The sequence below is a fragment of the Carcharodon carcharias genome, chromosome 5 (genome assembly GCF_017639515.1).
Source record: "Carcharodon carcharias isolate sCarCar2 chromosome 5, sCarCar2.pri, whole genome shotgun sequence".
Taxonomy (NCBI): Eukaryota; Metazoa; Chordata; class Chondrichthyes; order Lamniformes; family Lamnidae; genus Carcharodon; species Carcharodon carcharias.
This window is the reverse complement of record NC_054471.1, coordinates 97,845,978-97,872,191: the sequence shown is the minus strand read 5'-3', so window position 1 is coordinate 97,872,191 and position 26,214 is coordinate 97,845,978. Positions and strand designations below refer to the sequence as shown.

The window sequence follows — 26,214 nt, the reverse complement described above, 5'->3', positions numbered from 1 at the left end:
TTAATTATCCAACTATAGATAGGGATAGTAGTCATGTAAAGGCCAGAGAGCGGCAAGGGTTCCCAGAGCGTATTCAGGAAAATTTTCCACAGCTGTATGTGTCCAGTCCAACAAGAGAGGAGGCAAAAACAGAAAATGCTGGAATAACTCAGCAGATCTAACAGCATCTATGGAAAAAAAAACAGAGTAAACATTTCGAGTCCTTATGACTTCTTCAGAGCTAAAAAGTAAAATGTGATGAAATTTATACTGTTTAAGGAGGGGTGAAGCAGGTGAAGCTGGATAGAGAGCCAGTGATAGGTGGAGGCAAAGGAGTGATTACCAGAGATGTCATGGACAAAAGGACAATGGGGTGTTAATGAAAATGATACTGGCTAAAGGAAATGCAAATGGTGACATTAAGGTCAGAAAGCAGAATGTGATAATGGCAGGATAAGGGTAAGCACTCTGGAAAGAACAACATGAACAAGTGACAGATGATCCTAGCCGGGGGAGGGGGCGGTGGTGGGAAAAAAGATTGAAAATAGGATAAAACAATGAATAAAAATGAATTTAAATAGAAATAAATGGATAAAAAATAAAAATTAAAAAAAGGAAAAAATAAAAATTAAGAAATGAGAATGAATATTGAAAAAAGGGATATAAAGGGGGTGAGGATGGAGGAGAGAGTTCATGGCCTGCAGTTGTTGAACTCAATGTTAAGTCCAGAAGGCTGTAAACTGCCTAATCGGAAGATGAGGTGCTGTTCCTCCAGTTTGCGTTGCGCTTCACTGGAACATTGCAGCAAGCCAAGGACAGACATGAGGGCATGAGAGCAGTATGGGGTGTTGAAATGGCAAGTGAGAGGAAGGTCTTGGTCATGCTTGTGGACAGACCAAAGGTGTTCCGCCAAGCGATCACCCAGTCTGCGTTCGGTCTCTCCAATGGGGAGGAGACCGCATTGGGAGCAGTGACTGCAGTAAACCAAATTGAAGCAGGTGCAAGTGAAATGCTGCTTCACTTGAAAGGAGTGTTTGGGCCCTTGGATGATGAAGAGGGAGTAGGTAAAGGGACAGGTGTTGCACCTCTTCAGTTGCATGGAAAGGTGCCATGGGAGGGAGATGAGGTGCTGGTGGTGATGGAGGAGTGGACCAGTGTGTCCCGGGGGGAACAATCCCTGCGGAATGCCGACAGGGAGGGTGAAGGGAAGGTGCGTTTGGTGGCGGCATCATGCTGGAGTTGGTGGAAATGGCGGAGGATAATCCTTTGAATGCGAAGACTGGTGGAGTGAAACGTGAGGACAAGGGGGACCCTATCATGTTTCTGTGAGGTGGAGGAATGTGTGAGGGCAGAGGCGCAGGAGTTGGGTCGGACACGGTTGAGCACCCTGTCAACCACATGGGTGGGAAACCTCGCTTAAGGAAGGAGGAAGACATGTCAGAAGCTCCGTTTTGGAAAGTGGCATCATCAGAACAGATGTGACGGAGGTGAAGGAACTGAGAGAATGGGATAGAGTCCTGACAGGAAGCAGGGTGTGAGGAGCTGTAGTCAAGGGAGTCATTGGGCTTGTAGTGAATATTGTGGACAGTTTGTCACCAGAAATTGAGACAGAGGTCAAGGAAGGGAAAAGAAGTGTCAGAGATGGACCATGTGAAGGTGATGGAGGGGTGGAAATTGGAAGCAAAATTGATAAATTTTTCCAGGCCCAGACGAGAGCATGAAGCAGGACTGAAACTGTCATCGATGCACCAGAGAAGTTGTGGGAGGGGGCCTGAGTGGTACTGCAACAAGGAATATTCCACGTACCTCATAAAGAGACAAGCATTACTGGGGCCCATGCGCGTACCCATAGCCACACATTTTTGGAGGAAGTGAGATAAGTTAAAGGAGAAATTGCTCTGAGAGAAAAAGTTCAGCCAGATGGAGGAGAGTGGTGGTAGATGGGGATTGTTCAGGCCTCTATTCAAGGAAGAAGTGGAGAGCCCCCAGACCATCTTGGTGAGGGATGGAGGTGTAGATGGATTGGACATCCATGGTGAAGAGGAGGCGGTTAGGGCCAGGGAACTGGAAATTGTTGATATCACGTAGGGCATCAGAGGAATCGCAGATGTAGGTGGGAAAAGACTGGACATGGAAGAGAGAGCAGAGTCAAGATAGGAAGAAATGAATGCCGTGGTTCAGGAACAGGCTGACACGATCGGTCTACCAGGACAGTCCTGTTTGTGGATTTTGGGGAGGAGGTAGAAGCGGGCTGTCCCAGACTATGAGGTTGGAAGCTTTGGAAGGAAGATCTCCAGAGGAGATGAGGTTAGTGACAGTTCTTGAAACAATGGCTTGATGTTTGGTGGTGGGTCATGGTCCAGGTGGAGGTAGGCGGAAGTGTCTGAGCGTTGGCGCTCAGCCTCCGTGAGATAGAAGCCAGTATACCAGACGACAACAGCACCACCCTTGTCAGCAGGTTTGATAACAAAGTCAGGGTTGGACCTGAGAGTATGGAGTGCGGCAAGTTCAGAAGGAGACATGTTAGAGTGGGTGAGAGGAGTAGAGAAATAGTGATGGCTGATGTCACGCCAACAGTTCTCAATGAAAAGATAAAGATTCAGGTAAGAGGCCAGAGGGAGGGGTCCAGGCAGAGGAAGTATACTGGAGGCGGGTGAAAAGATCCATAGAATGGGTTGAGGACTCCTGCCCAAAGAAGTGCACAGAGACAGAGGCAGCAGAAGAAGAGTTCAACATTGTGCCGAGCCCAGAATTATTTGAGGTGAGGGCGTAAAGGTATGAAACTGATCAAGGAAGCACTACTGGACCTCGTTCTTGGGAATGAGGTGGGCCAAGTAGACCAAATGTCCATCTGAGAACTTTTACTGCCAGTGATCATTGTATCATTAAGTTGAGGCTGACTGTGGAAAAAAAACAAAGAACAATCCAGAGTAAGAATCATTAACTGGTGGAAAGCTAACTTCAGTGGGATAAAGACGGACCTGGGCCAAATAAATTGGACTCAGGTTAGCAGGAAAATGGTAACTGAACAATGGGCTACCTTCAAAGAAGGGAGCGTTTAGGCACAGTCAAGATCTATTCTCTCGAAAGGGAAAGGTAAGGAAAACAATTCCAGAAGTCGCTGAATGACAAAGGCGATAGAAATTAAGATAAAGAAGAAAAAAGGTGAAAGTACAATTGAGAACTAGGCTGAGTGAATCTTTTAAAAACAATAATTTGGGACGAAACTAATAGTCACAAGAATAAATATTAATTAAGGAAAGCCAGGATGGGTTTCTTAAGGGAAAATTGTGTTTAACTACCTTGCTGGAGTTTTTTGAAGAGATAAAAGAGAAGGTTGATGAGGGCAATGCAGTTGATGTGGCATACATAGGCTTCCGCAGGGCATTTGACACAGTGTCGCACAACAGACTTGTGAGCAAAGTTATAGCTTATGGAATAAAACAGACAATAGCAACATGGATACAAAATTGGCTGAGTGACAAGAAACAGAGACCAGTAGTTAATGGATGTTTTTTCAGGCTGGAGGGAGATTTGTAGTGGAGTTCCCCAGAGGTAGATGTTGGGACCTTGCTTTTCCTGATATATATTAATAATCTAGACCTTGATGTACAGGGAACAATTTCAAAATTTATGGATGATATGAAACTTGGAGGTATTGTGAACTATGAGGAAGTCAGTGTAGAACTTCAAAAGGACATAGGCTAGGACTTTTTCTATGGTGGGCGGGAGGGGGTGGGGGCAGGCGCGGAGCCAATTGCTGCCCGCGATCGGTTTCTTGCTGCCATTTTATGCGGGAGGGCCAACTAACACCCGCCCAGCGTAAGGCACGGCCAGTAGTGCTCAGCACTACCTGTGCAGGCGGGAGGGAGGAGGGAGAGTCAGGGCCTGAAATCTTTCGCTCATGTGCGCAGAAGAGCGCTTCAATCTCCCTGAGGCACAGAGCTGCCTCGGGGAGATTGAATGTATAATAAAATCATGACAGAAATTATTTAAAAATTTATTTAAGCACGTCCCCTCATGTGACTGTGACACATGAGTGGGGACATGTTTTTTTATTTATGAAAAATAATTTATTCATTTAATAAAAGCTTCAGGAAACCTCATCCCGCCTGTGGATGAGGTTTCCTAAAAAACACAAAGGCCGCTTAGGCTTTTCCCCTGCCTGCCAACCTTAAGTTGCAGCCGACACAGACGCACGCCTGCCAAATAAAATATCATGATGGCACGCAATGACTTTGACACACATGCCCGACGTCATTGCGCATCATTTTATGCATCAGCGTGTCGGGCCCGCCCCCACACGCCGACCAGAAGATTCTGCCCATAGACAAGTTGGTGGAATGGACGAATAGGTGGCAGATAAAGTTCAATGTGGAAAAATGTGAAATGATTTATTTTGGTGGAAAGAGCATGGAGAAACAATATAAAATAAAGTGTACAACTCTAAATGGGGCAGAAGAGCAGAGGGATCTGGGTGTCTTTGTGCATAGTCATTAAAGGTGGCAGGGCAGGTTCAAAGCATGGTTAATATGAATTTACAAGTTAGGAGCAGGAGTAGGCGACTCGGCTCTTCGAGCCTGCTCTTCCAAGATCATGCCTGATCTGACTGCAAACTTCTGCCTACCCCCAATAACTTTCCACCGTCTTGTTTATCAAGAATCTATCTACCTCTGATTTGAAAACATTCAAAGACTCTGCTTCCACTGCCTTTTGAGGAAGGGGTTTTCAAAGACTCACTGTCCTCTAAGAGAAAACATTTCTGCGCTGTAACAATTCTGTAATTCTATGAATATTCCTGCTTTAAGAGATACAATAAAAATTAACAGGAACCTTGGAAATTGGTTCCACATTGGGAGCACATTTACCTCCTTTAGGTACAACAGAGCTTACGACATGTTTGGCTCTTATGCAGACTATCTTTGGAGCATAATCTCTTCCTTCTTCCAAGTCTAGGCATAGTGTCCTTTTATGCTTTCCTCTCCTACTGGCCTTGCACTTCATCTTGCATCATTGTCCGAGGATGGAATTTGGCTCTCCTTAGAGTGTTGGCCTCCATTAATTGATGTCTGTCTCATGAATCCCAAATAACCTGTCAATCAGCTTTGTGGGGAGGCTTTTTAATATCCTCTCATTCGTATATAACAAGCATAAGTTTAAATATTTATAGACAGATTTTCAGTTACTTTGATCTACAAATGAGTCTAATTTATTTTGTCACCGTAGATCTCAGAGTGCTACTGCATTTCTTTAATTTGTATTCGATATATAAGCAGCACTTAGAAGACTACTTTTATTTCTGATCCCCAGTTGTCCCAAGCTGGGGTTGGTGCACCTTCTGGTGTTGTTTTAATTCCTTTCTTTAATCAGAATGTTTACATATTTTAGTTACTTGTTAAAGAAGTCATTCATGCACCCAGTTATGGTGCAACAATTGTTGCTTATTAAAAACTTTTCCCAATAGCCCCGCTTTGGCAACTTGAAACATAGTTGGCAATGGCAATTTTTGACAGTCTCTGTGGAAAAAAAAACTTATCCCTTAGAATTTTAGTCAGGTTTATGCAGCAGGATAACCTTATCACGTATTCAGTCTGCCTGCCCTTGAGAAAACTAGTTCCAAACCAGATAACTAGGGAGGTTGACCACACCTGTTTAAAAATATGTTGCCTCAGCTGTTTCTACTTTTAAGAATTTGCGTGTTCTTCAACCCAATTTATTCCTGTGAAAAAAGGAGTACTTTTAAAAATGCTTTTTTTTCTTAAAAGGAAAGTCTATCATATAACCAATGGAAGCTTTTAAAAAGAGGGGGAATTTAGAGATTGAGCATGTTTTTTAACTCAAAATATTTCAAACACAGTTGAATACCTGCCAAAATCTGTATTCAATTGCCAAGTATGTTATCAAGTGTTCCCAAAGGAATATTATCTCTAAGCACAAAATATATTGTTACAATCAGCCTTTTTATCACACTCAGTGATTTGTGAAACAAATCCACCAATTCTGCCAGCAGGCAGCTTTGAGGCACATTAAGGGAATGCAGTCTACAATCTAGGCTTTTTTTGTATCCATAGTTGGTAATGTTGCTTCGAAACGTTTATCTCACAAATGTAATCATTATACTGCTTTTTAACTAGAATCATGCAATTCAGACTTCATTTTGTTACATGTTGCCCTGAAAACTGTTAACCATCTAACCATGCTGAATATCACTAGTATGATGCGTTGAATGAGAGAATAAAACAGACTTTATGTAGACTGAGAAAAGGAGTCAGCATGATCAAATTGAAGACTGAAACTCAGGAGACTCCTGCTATTATAATGATACCTGATGTAGAGCTTGAAGGCGTTTTAGCTCCAGATATTGCAAATCATTCGGGTAGTTTCATCACACTTAAATGTTATAGTGCAGCTCCCATTGGTTCATCAGCATCATTATCACTTATTGTGATAATTTTGTCATCTCTCAGCTCCCAAACATAGATAGATTATTACCAGCCACAAATATACAGGTGATCACTGAAGCTCCAAACATGTCAAGAGTAATGGTAAAAAAAAATGAGAATATTGGAAACCAAAATGACAAATGGTCAGCTTGATTTAGGTCGATCATCTTTGCTTAATTTAATACAATGGTAAACATCAATGAAATTTCATAACCATATTCCATTTTTAGAGGAAAATTATGTGAACATTTTTCTCTAACAATTATTTAATTAGTCAAGATTTGCATTATAATAAAAGATAATAAGAATATGGTTCAGAAGAAATAGGTACAGGCATAGGCCTTTTCATCTCTTGAGCCTATTCTGCCATTCATTAAGATCATGGCTGACCTGATTGTGGGCTTAGCTCCACTTTCCTGCCTGCCCCCATAACCCTTGACTCCCTTATCAATCAAAAATCTGTCTAGTTCAGCCTTGAATATATTCAATAACCCAGCCTCCACAGCTTGCTGAGGAAGAGGATTCCAAAGATTAACAACCATCTGAGAGAAGAAATTCCTCCTTATCTCTTTCTTAAATAGGAGACCCCTTATTTTGAAACTGTGCCTCCAGGTCTATATTCCCCACAAGAGGGAACATCCCCTCAATGTCTACCCTGTCAAGCCCCCTCAGAATTTTGTATGTTCCGGTAAGATCACCTCTCATTTTTCTAAATTCCAATGAATATAGGCTCAACCTCTTGACTTTTCCTCATAAGACAACCCCTTCATCCCAGGAATCAGCCTAGTGAACGTCATCTATACTGCTTCCAATGCAAGTATAAGCTTCCTTAAGTAAGAAGACCAAAATGGTACGCAGTACTCTAGATTTGGTCTCATCATGCCCTGTACAGTTCCATACTTTTATATTTCACCCTATTTGCCTTCCTAATTACTTGCCATACCTGCATGCTAATTTTTTGTGATTCGTGTACAAGGACATCCAGATCCCTCTGTACTGCAGCATTCTGCAGTCTCTCTCCATTTAAATAATATTTTGCTTTTCTATTCCTGCCAAAGTAGACAACCTCACCTCTACCCACATAACCCTTCATCTGTCAAATTTTTGACTTGTCACTTAACCTATCTATACCCTTTTGCAGACTCCTTATATCCTCCTTACAACTTGTTTTCCTACCTATCTTCGTTTTGCCAGCAAATTTGGCTATAATAGTCAGTCCCCTTATCCAAGCCCTTAACATAGATAATATCTAGTTGAGACCCCAGCACTGATCCCTGTGGTACTCCACTAGTTACAGTTTTCCAACCTGAAAATGATCCAATTATCTCCACTCTCTGTTTCCTGTTTAGCTCAATCAGTATGCATTCTAATATATTGCCCCCAACCCCATGAGCAGTAACCTTTTACGTGGCACCTGAATGCCTTTTGGAAATCCAAATACACTACATCTATTGGTTCATCTTTATCCACCCTGCTTGTTGCATCCTCAAATAACTCTAATAAATTTGTCAAGTATGATTTCCCTTTTTCAAAACCATGTTGACTCTGCCTGAGTGTATTATGATTTTCTAAATGTCTTACTACCACCTCTTTAATAATGGATTCTATCATTTTCCCAATGACAGATGTTAGACTAACTGGCCTATAGTTTTCTGCTTTCTGTCTTCCTCCTTTCTTGAACAGTGATGTTACATTTGCCAATCCACTGGGACCTTTTCAGAATCTAAGGAAATTTGTAAGATTACGACCAATTTATCCACTATCTCTGCAGCCACTTCTTTTAAGACTTTCGGATGCAGACGATCAGGTCCGTGGGAATTGTCAGCCTTTAGTCCTATTAGCTTTCGTGGTACCTTTTCTTTAGTAATCGTGATTGTTTTAAGTCCTTCCCCCGCTTTGGCCCCTGCATTTTTACTATTCTTGGGATGTTTTATGTGTCATCACCTGTGAAGATAAATACAGAATAGTTGTTCAAAGCCTCTGCCCATTTCCTTTTTCCCATTATTAATTCCCCAGTCTCGTCCTCAAAGGGACCAATGCTCATTTTAGCTGCTCTTTTTCTTTTTATATACCAGTAGAAGCTTTTACTGTCTGTTTTTATATTTCTTGCTAGTTTTCTCTCATACTTCAATTCCTTTTTTTTAGTCATCCTTTGCTGGTTTCTAAAATGTTCCCAATCTCCTAGCATACACTAATCCTTTGCTGGTTTCTAAAATTTCCCTATCTTGCATAACTAATCTTTGCAGCATTATACACCTTTTCTTTCAATTTGATACCATCCTTATCTTCCTTAGTTAGACATGGTTGGTTCATCTTTCCCAATGTTCTAGCACACCACTAATCTTTGCAGCATTATACATCTTTTCTTTCAACTTGATACCATCCTTTTCTTCTTTCGTTAGACATGGATGGCTCACCTTTTTTGTAGAGTCTTTCTCACTGCCTGTCTACCATCTTACCTTTTAATCCATTTTTCCAGTCCACTTTAGCCAACTCTGTCTTCATACCCTTGTAACTGCCTTTATTTGACATTCTATTTTGACACCGCAGTTACTTCTCACCCTCAATGTGAAATTCTATCATGTTATGATCACCTTTACAGAGAACATAAGTAATCCTGTCTCATTGCGTATAGCCAGGTCTAAAATAGCCTGTTCCTTGGTTGCTTCCAGAATGTATTGTTCTCAGAAACTGTCCTGAATATACACTACATGAACTCATCCTCCAGTCTACCTTGGCCAATTTGCTTCATCCAATCCAAATGAAGATTAAAATCTCCCATTATTATTGTAGTACCTTTCGTATAAGCCCCCGTTATTTCTTTATTTATACTCTGTCCTACAGTGTAGCTACTGTTAGGGGGCCCATAAACTACTTTCACCAGTGACTTCTTCCTTTTGCCATTTTTCTCTCCACCCAAACTGATTCTATATCTTGATTGTCTAAACCAAGATTATTTCTCGCTACTTTACTGATCTCATCCTTTTTTAACAGAGCTTCCCCACCACCTCCTCCCTTCTTCCTGTCCTCCTGAAATGTGAATAGCCTGGAATATTCATGTCCCAGCAGTTATAGTTCATTGCTATTAATTCTTCCGTGCATTTCGATAAAGAACCCTTAATTCTGTCTTTTTACTATTCAGGTTGACACTGAAGGAATGGTAAGAATGGTTCTATAGAGTGCATTCAACTAGATTAGGATGTTGCAATGTGCTGAACAGTTAATTAAGTACGTTTGAAATGTAGCCACTTTGGAAATGTGGGCAAACACAGCATCAAATTGTTCACTGCAACAGCAATATGATACATGACCAGTTAATCTGTTTTAATGACATAGATTGAGGGTTAAATATGGGCCAGGAGAGCTCCCTTGCTCTTCCTCAAATAGTGCAATGAAAGTGGGGCCTCAGCTTAATGTCTCATCTGACAGACATCATTTCCAACAGTGCAGTATTCATCAGAACTGAGAAAAGTTAGAGATGTAACAGGTTTTAAGCAAATAAAAGGAGGGAGAATAGGAAAAAGAACAAAAGGCAAGGTCTCTGATTGGGTGGAAGGCAGGAAGAATTAAATGACAAAAGAGCCTTATAAACATACTTGGTTAAAAGGGAACATATTATTCCAGGAATGAAAGCTTTATGTTACTTCAACGTTTGGCAAACACACATATAGGGCAGGAATTTTATTTTGGGAGCCAGGACCCTGATGCCACACATGTTGGCATCTGAGGCTCGAAGCTGTATTTGAATGGCTGACCAATAGACGGCCAGCATAGATGCTTGCCATCCAATTAAGGATGGTGGGCAGACCCCCCAAGGCTGGAGGCCATTAGGATGCCCTACAGCAATGACAGACTGGTAGCCCTAGTGTCAGGTGGGAGCTGCCGATGTAGGTAAGAGAGAAACAATGCCTCAATATTGAGGCGCTTTCTGAAGACTTGTTAATGAAGATGAAATTTATACTGGCCAAAGCTGCCAGACAGCTACTTTGGAGTTGGAGCGCCTCGACAGAGCAACCTGCAGCCACAGCTGTGGCCATCTAACAGACACAGTCACAGGATTGGGTTGATGGGAGGTTAAAAAAGTTATTTGGAGTGCTGCCAGCCCCCGCTTTCCTGCAGAGAGGCAACCTCCATGTCGTGGTCAATGGTTTGGGACACTATAGTGTCCCAACTGCTGACTCCGAATGGTCCAGTCAGTGTATCCTCATGTGTTCTTAATAATCCTTTAAAGTACTTCAATTGGCTACCCATTACTGTGGATGGTAGCCATTACCCCCACCAGCCTCCGCGTTTAAAATAGCTTAGAAATGGGAACATGCCTGCAAACAAGCATGCTACCCTTGGAGGCCAATTTTCCAGCTCTCCTGCCTCTGGTCTCACTTCAGATGTAAATGATTAATAGCCTCATACTGCTATTGACCACATATTCAGTTCCACTTAGGAAAGGCGGACTAGGTTGTGTAATAATGTTCTCCCGCCAGGAGGCAACTTCCATGCAATGATCAGGATTCGGCCACCATTGGGTCCCAACTGTTAACTGGAACATTCCAGATGGTCCAGTCAGTGTATCCCCACCTTCCCCAGACCCCAACAGAAAATAATTGAAACTTACTGTGTGACATAGCAAAGCCTAAGTGACACTTTTAGGTCAGTTGTAATTATAAAAGCAAGAGAAGATTGCTACAATTTCATTGACTTAGTCACTTTTTACAAGTTGGCTCTTTAACTATGCATTTGTAAATTGAAGCTGACTTAACTTTAAACTATTTTCAATGTTAAATTTGCACAATGGTAATTTTTTAAATTATTTATTTTTTTGCTCAATAAACAGATCTGCAGATTAGAAAAGCAGTCAACAACAGGAGTCTATCAGCAGGACTTATTTTCAAATCAGCCTTTGATCTTCATTTCAACCAAAAGTGAACCACCTACCTTAATGCTCGAGAAACTGGTACAGTTGTGTGGGGGAAAGGTGTGCAAAACGTTACGCAAAGCTGGGATTTGTATTGGACAATACAAGGGAAAGAGACCTCCTGAAAGTCAACACTTATCAGAAAATTGGATACTGGGTAAGTGAGTAGCAACTGCAAAAAATCCTCCACAGGCATGTTGATCAGTTAAAGAAACAGAACTTGTTAGTCCTAATGGCCATTCCCTGTCTTTAAAAATCCTTTTATTCTTATGAACAATATATTCAGAGAGGATGCAAACTTGCAAACTTTTTTTTTTACATTTATTCTCTAAATTTAGACAAGGCTGTATTTATTGTGTCCCTAGTTGCCCTGAAAAGGTAATGGCAAGCTTTCTCCTTGAAACACTGTAATGGTAGTGCTCCCACAATAGTGTTATGTAGGAATGCTGGAGTTTTGAAACAATGCTGATGAAGGAGTAGCAATAATTCCCCAAGTCAGAATAATCCTGTTTGAGGAGGAACACGGAAATTATGATGTCATGATAATTCACTGCCCTTGTCCTTTTTGTGATGCAGGAGCAGGGATCATCTGTTGAAGTAGGAGAGGCAATGGTGCAGTATTGTCGCCGGACTAGTATTCCAGAGACAAAAACAAAAATACCTGGAAAAATTCAGCAGGTCTGGCAGCATCTGCAGAGAGGAACACAGTTAACATTTCGAGTCCGAATGACCCTTCAACAGAACTAAGTTAAAATAGAAGAGAGGTGAAATATAAGCTGGTTTAAGGGGGGTGGGGGGGTGGTGGAGTGGGACAAGTAGAGCTAGATAAAGGGCCAGTGATTGGTGGAGATAACCAAAAGATGTAACAGACAAAAGGTCAAAGTGGTGTTGAAGGTGGTGATATTATCTAAAGAATGTGCTAAGTAAGGGTAGAAAGCAGGACAAGCAAGGTACAGATAGCCCTAGTGGGGGTGGGGTGAAGGAATCAAAAAAGGCTAAAAGGTAGAGATTAAACAATGGATGGAAATACATTTAAAAATAATGGAACAGCACCTCATCTTCCGACTGGGCACTTTACAGCCTTCCGGTCTGAATATTGAGTTCAACTATTTTAGAACATGAACTGTCTCCTCCATCCCCACCCCCTTTCCGATCCCCCCCTTTTTTCCAATAATTTATATAGATTTTTCTTTTCCCACCTATTTCCATTATTTTTAAATATATTTCCATCCATTGTTTTATCTCTACCTTTTAGCCTTTTTCAATTCCTTCACACCGCCCCACCCCCCACTAGGGCTATCTGTACCTTGCTTGTCCTGCTTTCTACCCTTAATTGGCACATTCCTTAGATAATATCACTACCTTCAACACCTCTTGGCCCTTTTGTCTGTGACATCTTTTGGTTATCTCCACCTATCACTGGCCCTTTATCCAGCTCTACTTATCCCACTCCAGCACCCCCCCCCCCCGCACCCCCCCCTTTACTTAAACCAGCTTATATTTCACCTCTCTTCTATTTTTACTTAGTTCTGTTGAAGGATCATTCGGACTCGAAATGTTAACTGTGTTCCTCTCCACAGATGCTGCCAGACCTGCTGAGTTTTTCCAGGTATTTTTGTTATTGTTTTGGATTTCCAGCAACCGCAGTTTTTTGCTTTTATCTTAGTATTCCAGAGATCCAGGGTAATGCTCTGGTGACCAGGGTTCGAATCCCGCCACGGTAGATGGTGGAATTTGAATTCAATAAAAACCTGGAATTAAGAAGTCTAATCATGACCATGAAACCATTGTCGATTGTAAAAACCCATCTGGTTTAGGGAAGGAAACCTGTCGTCCTTACATGTGACTCCAGATCCACAGCAATGTGGTTGACCCTTAAACGTCCTCTGTTAAAAGCCCGCAGTTGTATCAAACTTCTACAAAGTCACAGAAAAAGAAAGAAGCCAGACAGACCACCTGGCATCGACCTAGGCAACAGAAACAACAACGGCAATCCTGTTGACCCGCAAAGTCCTCCTTACTCACATCTAGTGCCAAAAATGGTAGAGTTATCTCACAGAGTATCAAGCAACAGCCTGACATAGTCATCCTCACGGAATCATATCTTACAGATAATGTCCCAGTTGCCACCATCACCATCCCTGGTTATGTCCTGTCCCACCAGCAGGACAGACCCAGCAGAGGTAGCAGCACAGTGGTATACAGTTGGGGAAGAGTTGCCCTGGGAGTCCTCAACATTGACTGCTGCTGATTACCACATACTGCCCTCCGTCAGCTGATGAATCAGTGCTCTCCATGTTCAACATGACTTAGAGGAAGCACTGAGGGTTGGAAGGGTGCAGAATGTACTCTGATTGTGGGACTTCAAGCCACTCTTGGTGATAGATATTTGTAGCACCACTACTGACAAGCTGGCCAAGTCCTAAATGACATAGCTGCTAGATTGGGTCTGCGGCACGTGGTGAGGGAACCAACAGGAGGGAAAAACATAGTTGACCTCATCCTTACCAACCAGCCTGCCGCAGGTGCATCTGTGTCAGTGGGAGTGACCACTGCACAGTCGTCGTCTAGACCAAGCCCCGCCTTCACATTGAGGATGCTCTCCATCGTGTTGTGTGGCACTACCACCGTGCTAAATGGGATAAATTTCAAACAGATCTACAATTCAAGATTGGGCATCCACGAGCAGCAGCAGAATTGCACTTGAATTGTACAATTTGTAACTGCAAGGCCCGGCATACCCCCCACTGTTCTATTACCACCAAGCCTAGAGATCAACCTTTATTCAATGAAGAGTGCAGGAAGGCATGCCAGGAGCAGCACCAGGTATACCTAAAAATGAGGTGTCAACCTGGGGAAGCTATAACACAGGACTACTTGCATGCCAAACAGCATAAGCAGCAAGTGATAGACAGAGCTAAGCGATCCCACAACCAACAGATCAGATCTAAGCACTGCAGTCCTGCCGCATCCAGTCGTGAATGGTGGTGGACAATTAAACAGCTCACTGGGGGAGGTTAACCACAGATTTCCCCATCCTCAATGATGGGGGAGCCCAGCACATCAGTGCAAAAGATAAGGTTGAAGCATTTGCTACAATCTTCAGCCAGAAGTGCCGAGTGAATGATCCATCTTGGCCTCCTCCGGAGGTCCCCATCATCACAGATACCAGTCTTCAGCCAATTCACTCCACGCTGAAGACTTGTGCTCCAAAACTTGCCGCACCCCTAACCAAGCTCTTCCAGTACATCTACAATACTGGCATCTACCCGGCTATGTGTAAAATTACCCAGGTATGTCCTGTGCACAAAAAGCAGGACAAATCCAACCCGGTCAATTAGCACCCCATCAGCCTACTCTCCATCATCAGTGAAGTAATGGAAGGGGTCATCAACAGTGCTATCAAGCGGCACTTGCTGAGCAATAACCTGCTCACTGACACCCAGTTTAGGTTCCATCAGGGGTGTCATGGAGTACTCCCCCCACCTTGCCTGGATGAGTGTCACTCCTGCAATGCTCAAGAAACTTGACACCATCCAGGACAAAGCAGCCCGCTTGATTGGCACCACATCCACAAACCTTCACTCCGTCCACCACCGACGCACAGTAGCAGTAGTGTGATGCAGTGCAAGATACAGTGCAGGAATTCACCAAGGCTTCTTCGACAGCACCTTCCAAACCCACAGCCACTACTATATAGAAGGACAAGGGCAGCAGATACATGGGAACACCATCACCTGGAAGTTCCCCTCCAAGTCACTCAGCATCCTGACTTGGAAATATATCGCCATTCCTTTATAGTCGCTGGTCAAAATACTGGAACAACCACCCTACAGCACATGGACTGCAGCAGTTCAAGAAAGCAGCTCACCACCAACTTCTGAAGGGCAACTAGGGATGGGCAATAAGTGCTGGCCCAGCCAGTGAAGCCCACACCCTGTGAATGCATTAAAAAAAAGTAAGCATGGCAGCATCTACCTCACCCCCACCCCCTCCTCAAGCTCCCCCGCCACCCCCCCCCAAGCCACATACCATCCTGACTTGGAATTATATCGCCTTTTCTTCACCGTCGCTGGATCAAAGTCATAGAACTCCCTAGCAGCACTGTGGGTGTACCTACACGAAATGGGCTGCAGCAGTTAAGAAGGCAGCTCATCATCATCACTTAAGGGCAGTTAGCAAAGGGCAACAAATGATGGCCGTGTCAAAGACACTCAGATCCCATGAAAGAATAAATTCCTGCAATACATTCTATAGTGTGTACATAGTGCAGAAACAGTGTACCAGTGTTGGAGGAGGAGGTGATTGGGTTCAGTAATGGGGCAATGATCAAATGGACTGTTTCTTTCCTGGATTATGTTAAGTTTTTTATGTGTGGTTGTGGTTGCATCATTCAGGAGAAAGGTGAGTATCCCATAGTACTCCTGAGTTGAACCTTGTCAAAGGTGCAGAGCAATTAAGCAACCAGACAATAAAGAGTAGCAGTGTCTATCGTGTTCTTGTAGTCACAGTGTGGCATAATTGGTCTGGCTAAACCTCAATGGTGACCCCAAAGACTTGTTTAAAATTCAGCAGTGGCCATGCTGTTGAAGATTAGAGTGAAGTAGTTAAGCTTTCTCTTATTAGAAATGACTATTGCCTATCTCATAGTTGGCACAAATTACCTAATCTTTGTAAACTCATGTTTGGTTGCTGTTCAAGTCTTGCTGGCATGGGCCATTATTAGAAGAAATCTGAGTGAAGCTGACTACTGTGGAATCATCACTGAGCAGTCCTGGCTGACATTCTGATAGAGGGACAGTCCTTAATGAAGCAGCTGAAGGTGGAATTATCTGACTAATTCCCAAGAAAAGGCACTTCAAATACTAGAAAGCCAATTACCATTAGACATTTTAGAACAGCTTCTTTTTGGTATATTAACATTGTCTTAGGTTGCTGTTATCTGGCCTGTGTATAGTTGATACATGGTGGAGCTGGCAGTCCTCGGTTATACCACCAGCTGCATGTCATTAAGCTCTGAGGCAAGGGAAAATTGGACTGGTTTGCATAGCTGCTTGAAGCTCAGTTCCGGGGCTTTTCATTTTTAATGGTGTGAGCAAGATAATTGCTTCTATCAAAGCATTGAAAAAGATTTCACAATAAGTTCATAAAGTTTAATAGATCCAGTGGATAGCCTGAATACTTCAAAAACATCAGATGAGAGGTATTTGGTAGAAGTTTATCTACTTCTAGTGAGCTCACTCCTCTTAGCTTCAGTGTGTGCAGGGATTAAATTGGAATTTAACTCCCAAATTACACAACTGATTTTGCATCAAAGCTCGTTGAAAATCAGTTGAAGTTTCATAGAAATTGGAGCATAATTACAGCCTAAATACCTCCTCCTATTTTATCGAAAGTTCAACAGAAGGATTTTATCAGAAGAAATGAGTGCTTATAAAGCTATAAAGACTGATTTGTGCTTTTTCTTAAATCTACAGATCTAATCATTGGTGATAGAATTGTAATGCACTCCAGAGCACTTATTTCTCCCAGAAAAGTCACTCACAAATGTTTAGACCCATAGATTTTAAAATCACACAGGCTTGTCACACTACCCATGGTTGGATCTTTGGCAATAGGTTATTAGGAGAAATAAAATTGACGAGACTGATTACAAATTCCTGAGATTAGCTAATGTACTGTTTGCTACTGTCCAAAATGGCAAGGAAATATAAGTCACATCTTGGAGTAGTGTCATTAATGGTCATGGTTGTATTTTTAAAAAAATAAGCCTTCATGATCCAGAAATTCAGCTTAACAGGCTACATTTTGCACAGAATTTTCCAGAAGTGGCAAGAACTCTGTCTTTTACAGTAGTTCTAATTGCATATGCATTCCAAACTGAATTTTCATGAGGTCATTAGCCCTTCATCATCTTTTAAAGTAATATTAACTTACCTTCCAATGCTCACATTCCATGCATTGTTGAAGTAGCACAAGATAAGAGCAAATGTGTTATACCTGATTTGATCATTTAGACTTAAGGATTCAGCATTTAGGTGATAGTTAAGTATTGTAACTACTTCTACAGTACTTACTGGTTTATATACGGTGTGGTACATTTTTTGTGTGTAATAATTGGTACCTGGGATTAAGTACAAAATTGTAATCCAGTCAAGGATTTAAGTGACGTAACAAATATAAATTCTTGCAAGATGTCATCATCTGAACTCCAAAATTTGGTTACAACTTTGAGCCCACTCCTGCTATTAACCATTTTTCATTTATTTTCTGTAGTGTGTGTGTGCCAGGCGGACTAAATCCACAAGAGAAACTTGGCCACGTTATTTTGCAATTTGTATTTATTATAAGAAGATTTGGGTACTGAATTCAGAAGTAAGGAGCCCACTAACACCTTTAGAGATTTTAAAAACTAAATTAGAACATTTATTAACAAAAAAAAAGTTTTCAAGCACATACATAAGATTACTTAATATTATAACAAATCCCAAAATTCGTAAAGCAGCAGTCTAAAATAGGTTTTAAATTTAAATAGCCAGCTGCAAATTTACCATAGCACCCACTCAACAGTGGAATTCCAAAGGCATTTCTCCAACTTTAGTTACTGGACGTAGCTGACTTTTGCAAACATGGCTGGAGGCTTCCCCAAGGCCATTTTACACACTCCTTTTAGTTCCTATATGGCCCTGCAACATCACCCTCCTTCCTTCTTTATATATGTTTCTCTCCCTTTAATATGTAAATTCCATTGTTCTGTATGTCTTTGGAAATGTTCTTTTCCCATAATATAAAAATCTTTCATGTTGCCAATATGGTCAGTACTTTTTGGGAAAAATAAACATAATAACTTTGTCCTATTTATCTTGTTAGCTGTAAACATCCTACCATCCCTTTGAAACCCAAGCAACTCCTTCACTGAACTAAAAAGCAAATTTCCTTCACACTCTACATGCTAAGACCTCATTTGCATTTCAAACGCCTTTAATCCCTAACTTCTTTTAATAATTTCAAGCAGTCTTGCAGCCTACCTGACTCTAATTTAATTAAGTCACACAGAACGATCTACACTCACACCCATAAACCTACTTTACAATAGACTACAATAATATTATGAAACTTATTATAGTTTTGTGACAAGTGTGAGGAGTACTGAATTCTGATTAGGTTAAGTTTTGTGTTGATAGTGACTGCCATTTTGGACAGTAGCAATTAGTACACTATATTTTTGTTATGTGATGGTGACATTTGGGTTTAGTTATTAATTAGATTGTCTCTACTGCAGGTCTATTGAGAAATAGTACATGTATTTATCGAGTGGCCAAATGATAAATTAGAGTGGCCAAAGGGGAGATATATAATTATAAATAACTATATATAATATGTAAACGTGCATATTCCTTGTCTCCACTTCCCCGTCCTCTCCTCTTGATGTTGTTTTTTCCATGTTCTTGGTTAGTTTTCAAATACTTTTCTTCTTTATTCATGGGTCGCCTTCAATTTACTTCCCTTTTCCTGCTTTCTATTACATTTACTTTTTTTCTTGCTTTTTTCTTTCCTTTTTATTTTACTCCTGTGCTGTGATACATTCATGCGGATGAATGCATGCCAATCGAGCCAAAAGAATCCAAGGAGAAATTGTCTAGGGAAGAAACTGAAAGGAAGTCATGACTGAGAAAGCTAAAAAAAGACTGCAGAGGTAGCAGGAATTAAATTTGGAGGAGGCATCCAGGCAGCTGTGGGATAAGAGAAAGTAATTCACCAAGCTATGCTGGGAAGAATGCTTGTGACTTTATGTTTCACAAGTTAATTTCTTTTTCCTTGCATCCCACTGTTGCCAAATATTTTTCTTTTTTTTATTTTCGTTTCCCTCCCATTAAAGTACTGACCTCTGAGAAATATGCTTTGAGGGCATTGATACCTCACCCAAGTGATCTTTATTCATCCGTGAGTCCAGACTAAGAGCATTGACAACTATTCAGTCATAAGGGAAATCATAGCCAAGGCTACTTGTTTCTTCCACTGATATCCATGTAAATGCATTATCATATTACTAAATGGTTGAAATGTTGAATACGTGCAATTAGAATTTAAGCTGATGACGGTTGTGTCCCTGGTCAGTAGAGATTTTATGCTATGATTAGCCTGTCTTTTGGATTACTACTGAACTGAGAGTAAATCAACACAAATGATGTTGGTATCTCCGATGTGTCATAAATATCAGGTATGTTTGGTGGAAAATTGTGATGGTGGCCAAATGAAAAGGAAACATCTTTTAATTAAAGAACACAGTGCCAGTAGATCTGCAGCTCCAAGACCTAGACCATAGAAAACAGAAGCATGAGCAGGAGCCCTTCGAGCCTGCTCCGCCATTAAATATGATCATGGCTGATCCTCTATTTCAACGCCATACTCCTGCATTCTCCCCATACCCCTTGATGTCTTTAAAGTCTAGAAATTTATCTATTTCCTCCTTAACTATATTCAGTGACTTGGCTTCCACAGCTTTCTGTGGTAGAGAATTCCATAAGTTCACCACCCTCTGAGTGAAGAAGTTTCTCCTCATCTCAGCCCTAAATGGTCTAACGCTTATCCTGAGACTGCAACCCCTTGTTCTAGACCCACCAGCCAGATGAAATATCATCTCAGCATCCACTCTGTCCAAAAATAGCTGGAAAAACTCAGTAGGTCTGACAGTATCTGCAGAGAGGAACACAGTTAATGTTTTGAGTCCGTATGACTCTTCATCAGAACTAAGAGTGAGGTGAAATATAAGCTGGTTGAGGGGGGTGAGACAGGTAGAGCTGGATAGAGGGCCAGTGATAGGTGGAAACAAAGAAGACATTGCCAAAGATGTCATAGACAAAAGGACAAAGGGGTGTTGATGGTGGTGATATTAGCTGAGGAATGTGCTAATGAGGACATTAAGGGTAGAAAGCAGGAAGAGCAAGTGACATATAGCCCTAGTGGGGATGGGGTGGGGGGAAGGGATCGAAATAGGCTAAAAGGTAGAAATAAAACAATGGATGGAAATACATTTAAAAATAATGGAAATAAGCGGGAAAAGAAACATATATATTAAAGAAAAATTATAAATTATTGGAAAAGGGGGGATCGGAAAGGGGGTGGAGATGAAGGAGAGAGTTCGTGTTCTGAAGCTGTTGAACTCAATATTAAGTCCGGAAGGCTGTAAAGTGCCCAGGCGGAAGATGAGGTGCTGTTCCTCCAGTTTTCATTGAGCTTCACTGGAACATTGCAGCAGGCCAAGAACGGACATGTTGGCATGAGAGCAGGGTAGTGTGTTGAAATGGCAAGCGAAAAGGATGTCTGGGTCATGCTTGCGGACAGACCGAAGGTGTTCCGCAAAGTGGTCACCCAGTCTGCATCTGGTCTCTCCAATGTAGAGGAGACCGCATTGGGAGCAGCAAATGCAGTAGACTAAATTGAGGGAAGTGCAAGTGAAGTGTTGCTTCACTTGAAAGGAGTGATTGGGCACTTGGATGGTGAGGAGGGGGGAAATAAAGGGGCAGGTGCTGCACCTTCTGCGGTTGCATGGGAAGGTGCCGTGGGAGGGGGTTGAGGTGCAGGGGATGATGGGGGAGTCAACCAGGGTGTACCGAAGGGAACGATCCCTGTGGAATGCTGCACCTGCATTCTTGCTTTCAATGATACACCTATCTTTTACACCTAAAAGGACACTCACATCCAGAACACCTTCCATGACTTGCTGATAGAGCTCAGAATAGACGGATGGGGCGATAAATGTCCAAATTGTATTTGCCCTGCTTTTTATGAACATGAAATATCTGGGCAACTTTCCATTTTGCTGGGTAGATACCAGTGTTGTAGCTATACTGGAATAACTCGGCTAGGGGTGTGTCTAGTCCTGGAGCAAAAATTTTCAGCACTACAGCGAGATGTTGGGACCTGTAGCCTTTGTTGTATCCAGGACTGTCAACTGTTTCTTGATACTTCATTTCCACAAGGAAGTACTCTGGTCACTTCTACCAATACTGCCATGGGTAGATGTAGCTGCAACGGGTAGATTGGTGAGGACAAGTCAAGTAGGTTTTTCCCTTGTGTTGATCTTTCACCACCTGCTGTAGGCCAAGTCTGACAGATACATTCTGCAGGACTTTGCCAGCTCGATCAGCAGTGGTGCTATTGAGCCTTTTATGGTGATGGTCATTGAATTCTCCACCCGCAGTACATTCTGTGCCTTTGCTGCACTCAGTGCTTCTTCAAAAGTAATGTTCAAAATGGAGCAGTGCTAATTCATAAGTTGGAGGAGGTGCTGCGTGGTAATCGAATCTCCTTAACCATGTTTGACCTGATTCCATGACACTTCATTGGGTCCAGAGCTAATGTTGTGGACTCCCAAGGCCACTCCCTTCTGACTGTTCTCTGCTGGGTCTGTTCTTGTGGTAGGACAGCACATAAACACAGCTGGTGATGGAGGAATCTGGGATGTTAGCTGAAAGATATAACTTTTAAGTATGATTATGTCAGGTTACTCTGTGGGACAGCTCGCCCAATTTTGGTACAAGTGCTCAGATGCTAGTGAGGAGGATTTTATAGGGTCAAGTGGGCAAGGTGTGTCTTTATTGTTTAGGTCAAAGTCAGGTAGCCAATCTAGTTTTATTCTTGTAGAACTTTCTCACAGTGATATATCTGAGCAGCTTGCTAGGCCATTTTTAAAATTCATTCACGGGATATGACCTTCACTGGCTGGGCCAGCTTTTATTGCCCATCCCTAGTTGCGCTGGAGAAGGTTGTAATGAGCTGCCTTCTTGAACCGCTGCAGTCCATGTGGTGTAGGTACACCCACAGTGCTGTTAGGATGTGAGTTCCAGGATTTTGACCCACTGACAGTGAAGGAACGGCGACATATTTCCAAGTCAGGATGGGGGGGTGAGTGAATTAGAGGGGAACTTCCAGGTGGTGGTGTTCCCATCTATCTGCTGCCACTGTCCTTCTAGATGGTAGTGGTTGTGGGTTTGGAAGGTGCTGTCGAAGGAGCCTTGGTGAATTCCTGCAGTGCAACTTGTAGATGGTACATGCTGCTGCTACTGTGCATCCATGGTGGAGGGAGTGAATATTTGTGGATGTGGTGCCAATTAAGTGAACTGCTTTGTCCTGGATGGTTTTATGGGAGCTGCACTCACCCAGGCAAATGGGGAGTATTCCTTCACAGTCCTGACTTGTGCCTTGTGGACGGTGGACAGGCTTTGGGGAGTGAGGAGGTGACTTACTCATTGCACGATTCCTCGCCTCTGACCTGCTTTTGTAGCCGTATTATTTATATTGCTAGCCCAGTTCAGTTTCTGGTCATTGGTAACCTCCAGGATGTCGATAGTGGGGGATTCAGTGATGGCAATGCCATTGAACATCAAGGGGCGATGGTTAGATTCTCTCTTGTTGGAGATGGTCATTGCCTGGCACTTGTGTGGCACGGATTTAATTGTCATTTGTCAGCTCAAGCCTGGATATTGTCCAGGTCTTGCTGCATTTGGACATGGACTGTTTCAGTACCTGAGGAGTCGTGAATGGTGCTGAAGATGGCTGGGCCGAGGACACTACCCTGAGGAACTCCTGCAGTGATATCCTGAAGCTGAGATGACTGACCTCCAACAACCACAACCACTTTCCTTTGTGCTAAGTATGACTCCAACCAGCAGAGAGCTTTCCCTCTGTTTCCCATTGAATCCAGTTTTGCTAGGACTCCTTGACGCCACACTTGTTCAAATGCGACCTTGATGTCAGGGCAGTCACTCTCACCACACCTCAGATCTTTTGTCCATGTTTGAACCAAGGCTGTATTGAGGTCAGGAGTTGACTGGCCCTGGTGGAACCAAACGTGGGTGTCAGTGAGCAGGTTATTGCGAAGCAAGTGCTGCTTGATAGCTCTGTTGATGACCCCTTCCATTACTTTACTGATGATGGAGAGTAGACTGATGGGGTGGAAATTGGCCATGCTGGATTTGTCCTGCTTTTTGTGTACAGGACATAACTGGGCAATTTTCCACATAGCCAGGTAGATGCCATTGTTGTACTGGAACAGCTTGGCTAAGGGCGAGTTCTGGCGCACAAGTCTTCTATTGCCAGAATATTGTCAGGGCCTATAGCCTTTACACTATCTAATGCCATCAGTTGTTTCTTGATATTACATGGAGTGAATTGAATTGGCTGAAGACTGGCATCTGTGATGCTGGGGACCTCCGGAGGAGGCCGAGATGAATCATCCACTCAGCACTTCTGGCTGAGCATTGTGGCAAATGTTTCAGCCTTATCTTTTGCACTGATATGCTGGGTTTCCCCATCATTGAGGATGGGGATATTTGTGGAGCCTCTTCCTCCAGTGATTTGTTTAATTGTCCACCACCATTCATGACTGGATGTGGCAGGACTGCAGAATGTAGATCTGATCCGTTAGTTGTGGGATCGCTTAGCTCTGTCTATCACTTGCTGCTTATGCTGTTTGGTACACAAGTAGCCCTGTGTTATAGCTTCACCAGGTTGACACCTCATTTTTAGGTATGCCTGGTGCTGCTGCTGGCATGTCTTCCTGCATTCTTCATTGAAACAGGGTTGATCCCATGGCTTGATGGTAATGGCAGAGTGGGGGATATGCCGGGCCATGAGGATACAGATTGTGGTTGAGTACCATTCTGCTGCTGCTGATGGCCCACATTGCCTCATGGACGCCCAATCTTGAGTTGCTATATCTGTTCGAAATCTATCCCATTTAGCACGGTGGTAGTGCCACACAACACAAGGGACGGTATTGTCAATGTGAAGGCGGGACTTCATTTCCACAATAACTGTTCGGTGGTCACTCCTACCGATACTGCCATGGACAGATGTATCCGCGGCAGGCAGGTTGGCAAGGATGAGGTCAAGTATTTTTTTCCCTCTTGTTGGCTCCCTCACCACCTGCTGCAGGCCCTGTCTAACAGCTATGCCCTTTAGGACTCGGCCAGCTCAGTCAGTAGTGTGCTACCAAGCCACTCTTGATGTTGAATATTGAAGACCCCCATCCATTGTATATTCTGCGCCCTTGCCACCCTCAGTGCTTCCTCCAAGTGGTGTTCAACATGGAGGAGCATTGATTCATCAGCTGTGGGAGGGTGGTATGTGGTAATCAGCAGAAAGTTTCCTTGCCCATGTTTGATCTGATGCTATGAGACTTCATGGGGTCCAGGGTCGATGTTGAGGACCCAAGGCAACTCCCTCCTGACTGTATACTACTGTGCCACCACCTCTGCTGGGTCTGCCCTGCCAGTGGGACAGGACATACCCAGGAATGGTGATGGTGGTGTCTGGGACATTATCTGTAAGATATGATTCCGTGAGGATGACTATGTCAGGCTGTTGCTTGACTAGTCTGTGAGTCAGCTCTCCCAATTTTGGCACTAGCCTCCATATGTTAGTGAGAAGAACTTTGCAGGATCAACAGAGCTGGGTTTGCTGTTGTCTTTTCCAGTGCCTAGGTCGATGCCAGGTGGTCAGTCCGCCTTCATTCCCATTTTTAGAGTCAACAAGATTATTCTGGGCCTGGAGTCACATGTAGGCCAGATTGGATACGGCAGATTTCCTTCTCTGAAGGACATTCATGAACCAAAGTAGTTTTTACAACAGTTTGATAGTTTAATGGTCACCATTACTGAGACTAACTTTTTAATTCCAAATGTATTTAATTAATTGAATGAAAATTCCCTAACTGCCGTGGTGGGATTTGAACTCATGTCGTCGGAGCATTCATCCTAGCCTCTGGATTACTAGTCCAATAATACAGCCTCAAACCACTATTTCCTGTTACTTACATTAAAATTATATAAAGTTAAATTTAGCTCACAGTGTTTGAAAATTCCCATAGCAGCCAATTGTGGGGAATGGGGATTAGATCTCAAAGATTCTCAAACCTTACTTATTGCGCACCCCTTTCCAGGTCTACAGAAGCCCACGTATCCCTACCAGCAAACAGGTTTAATATTTTAACCCCTTTCATGCCCAAGCATTGCACAAACGTGCAAATTATAATACTCATATAACTTTAGGGATTAATAATGCTTCTCATCATTAATGTGATGAATGAGGTTGTTTGGCCGAGCATTAATTGACCTCTAATGTTTGCAGTGATAGGGGATAGTTTGAGTTGTGAGTTGTTTTTCACAGAAAGGCACTGACAATACTCTTGATTTCTTTCCAGTGAGAGATGAAAATCCGCTTTCACACAGGTTATGTTGTACCAAATGGTATCAAAACCCTGAGAACCCTATCTGAGAATTTCAGGAATTTTGCTCATGTTTGGACTCGGCCAACTGCTTTTATTGGAGCTCAGTGTTGAGTCCACCATCAGTTGAGGTCTCCAGGATGTGCTCTTGTTCTTTTATTGACAAGTCTTGCAGCATTGGCACTGCAGAAAACCCAACTGTTTTATGTCTCCTTTGAGAGAAAGTACTTACGTAATTGCCTCATCAGTTCAGTGAGATATTGCTTGATGTTGCCTTTAAAGCTTCCCTGCAACTGTTGTTCATTCATTTAAGGAATTCATGCATATTTGGGAGAATTTCAGTGTTGTTAAATGAGCCCAGAATTTCTGCTTTTTTTTAAATCATTAACTCAGTTTTGTCCTTGATATTGAAGATGGTTACACCCAGCCCTTGGAGCCCTAGACTTAGCTCAGTTAGATGAGAGAATATATCTGACAATTAGCACAGCCGTGACAGCCAAGCTCTGTCATGCAGACAGTGAGTGAGTTGGGAATGGGTGGTAAATAATAACTTGGCTTAAAGTGAAGTTCAAAGAAACGTGCCATGACGTTACTACATGACAGCCATCGTACCTCCATGTGGACCAATAGATAGACGTGCGCACATCCCA

The 26,214-nt window shown here is 42.6% G+C and overlaps 1 protein-coding gene across 3 annotated transcripts in view; it reads left to right on the top strand.

Moving 5' to 3' along the window:
* Positions 1–26,214, top strand: part of mcph1 (microcephalin 1) — a 363,873-nt gene that overhangs the window by 318,371 nt on the left and 19,288 nt on the right. For all 3 annotated transcript variants that reach the window (XM_041188255.1, XM_041188254.1, XM_041188256.1), the window contains exon 14: positions 11,254–11,491. In XM_041188255.1, the coding sequence (XP_041044189.1) occupies positions 11,254–11,491 (238 nt within the window). The remainder of the gene's footprint in view (positions 1–11,253; positions 11,492–26,214) is intronic.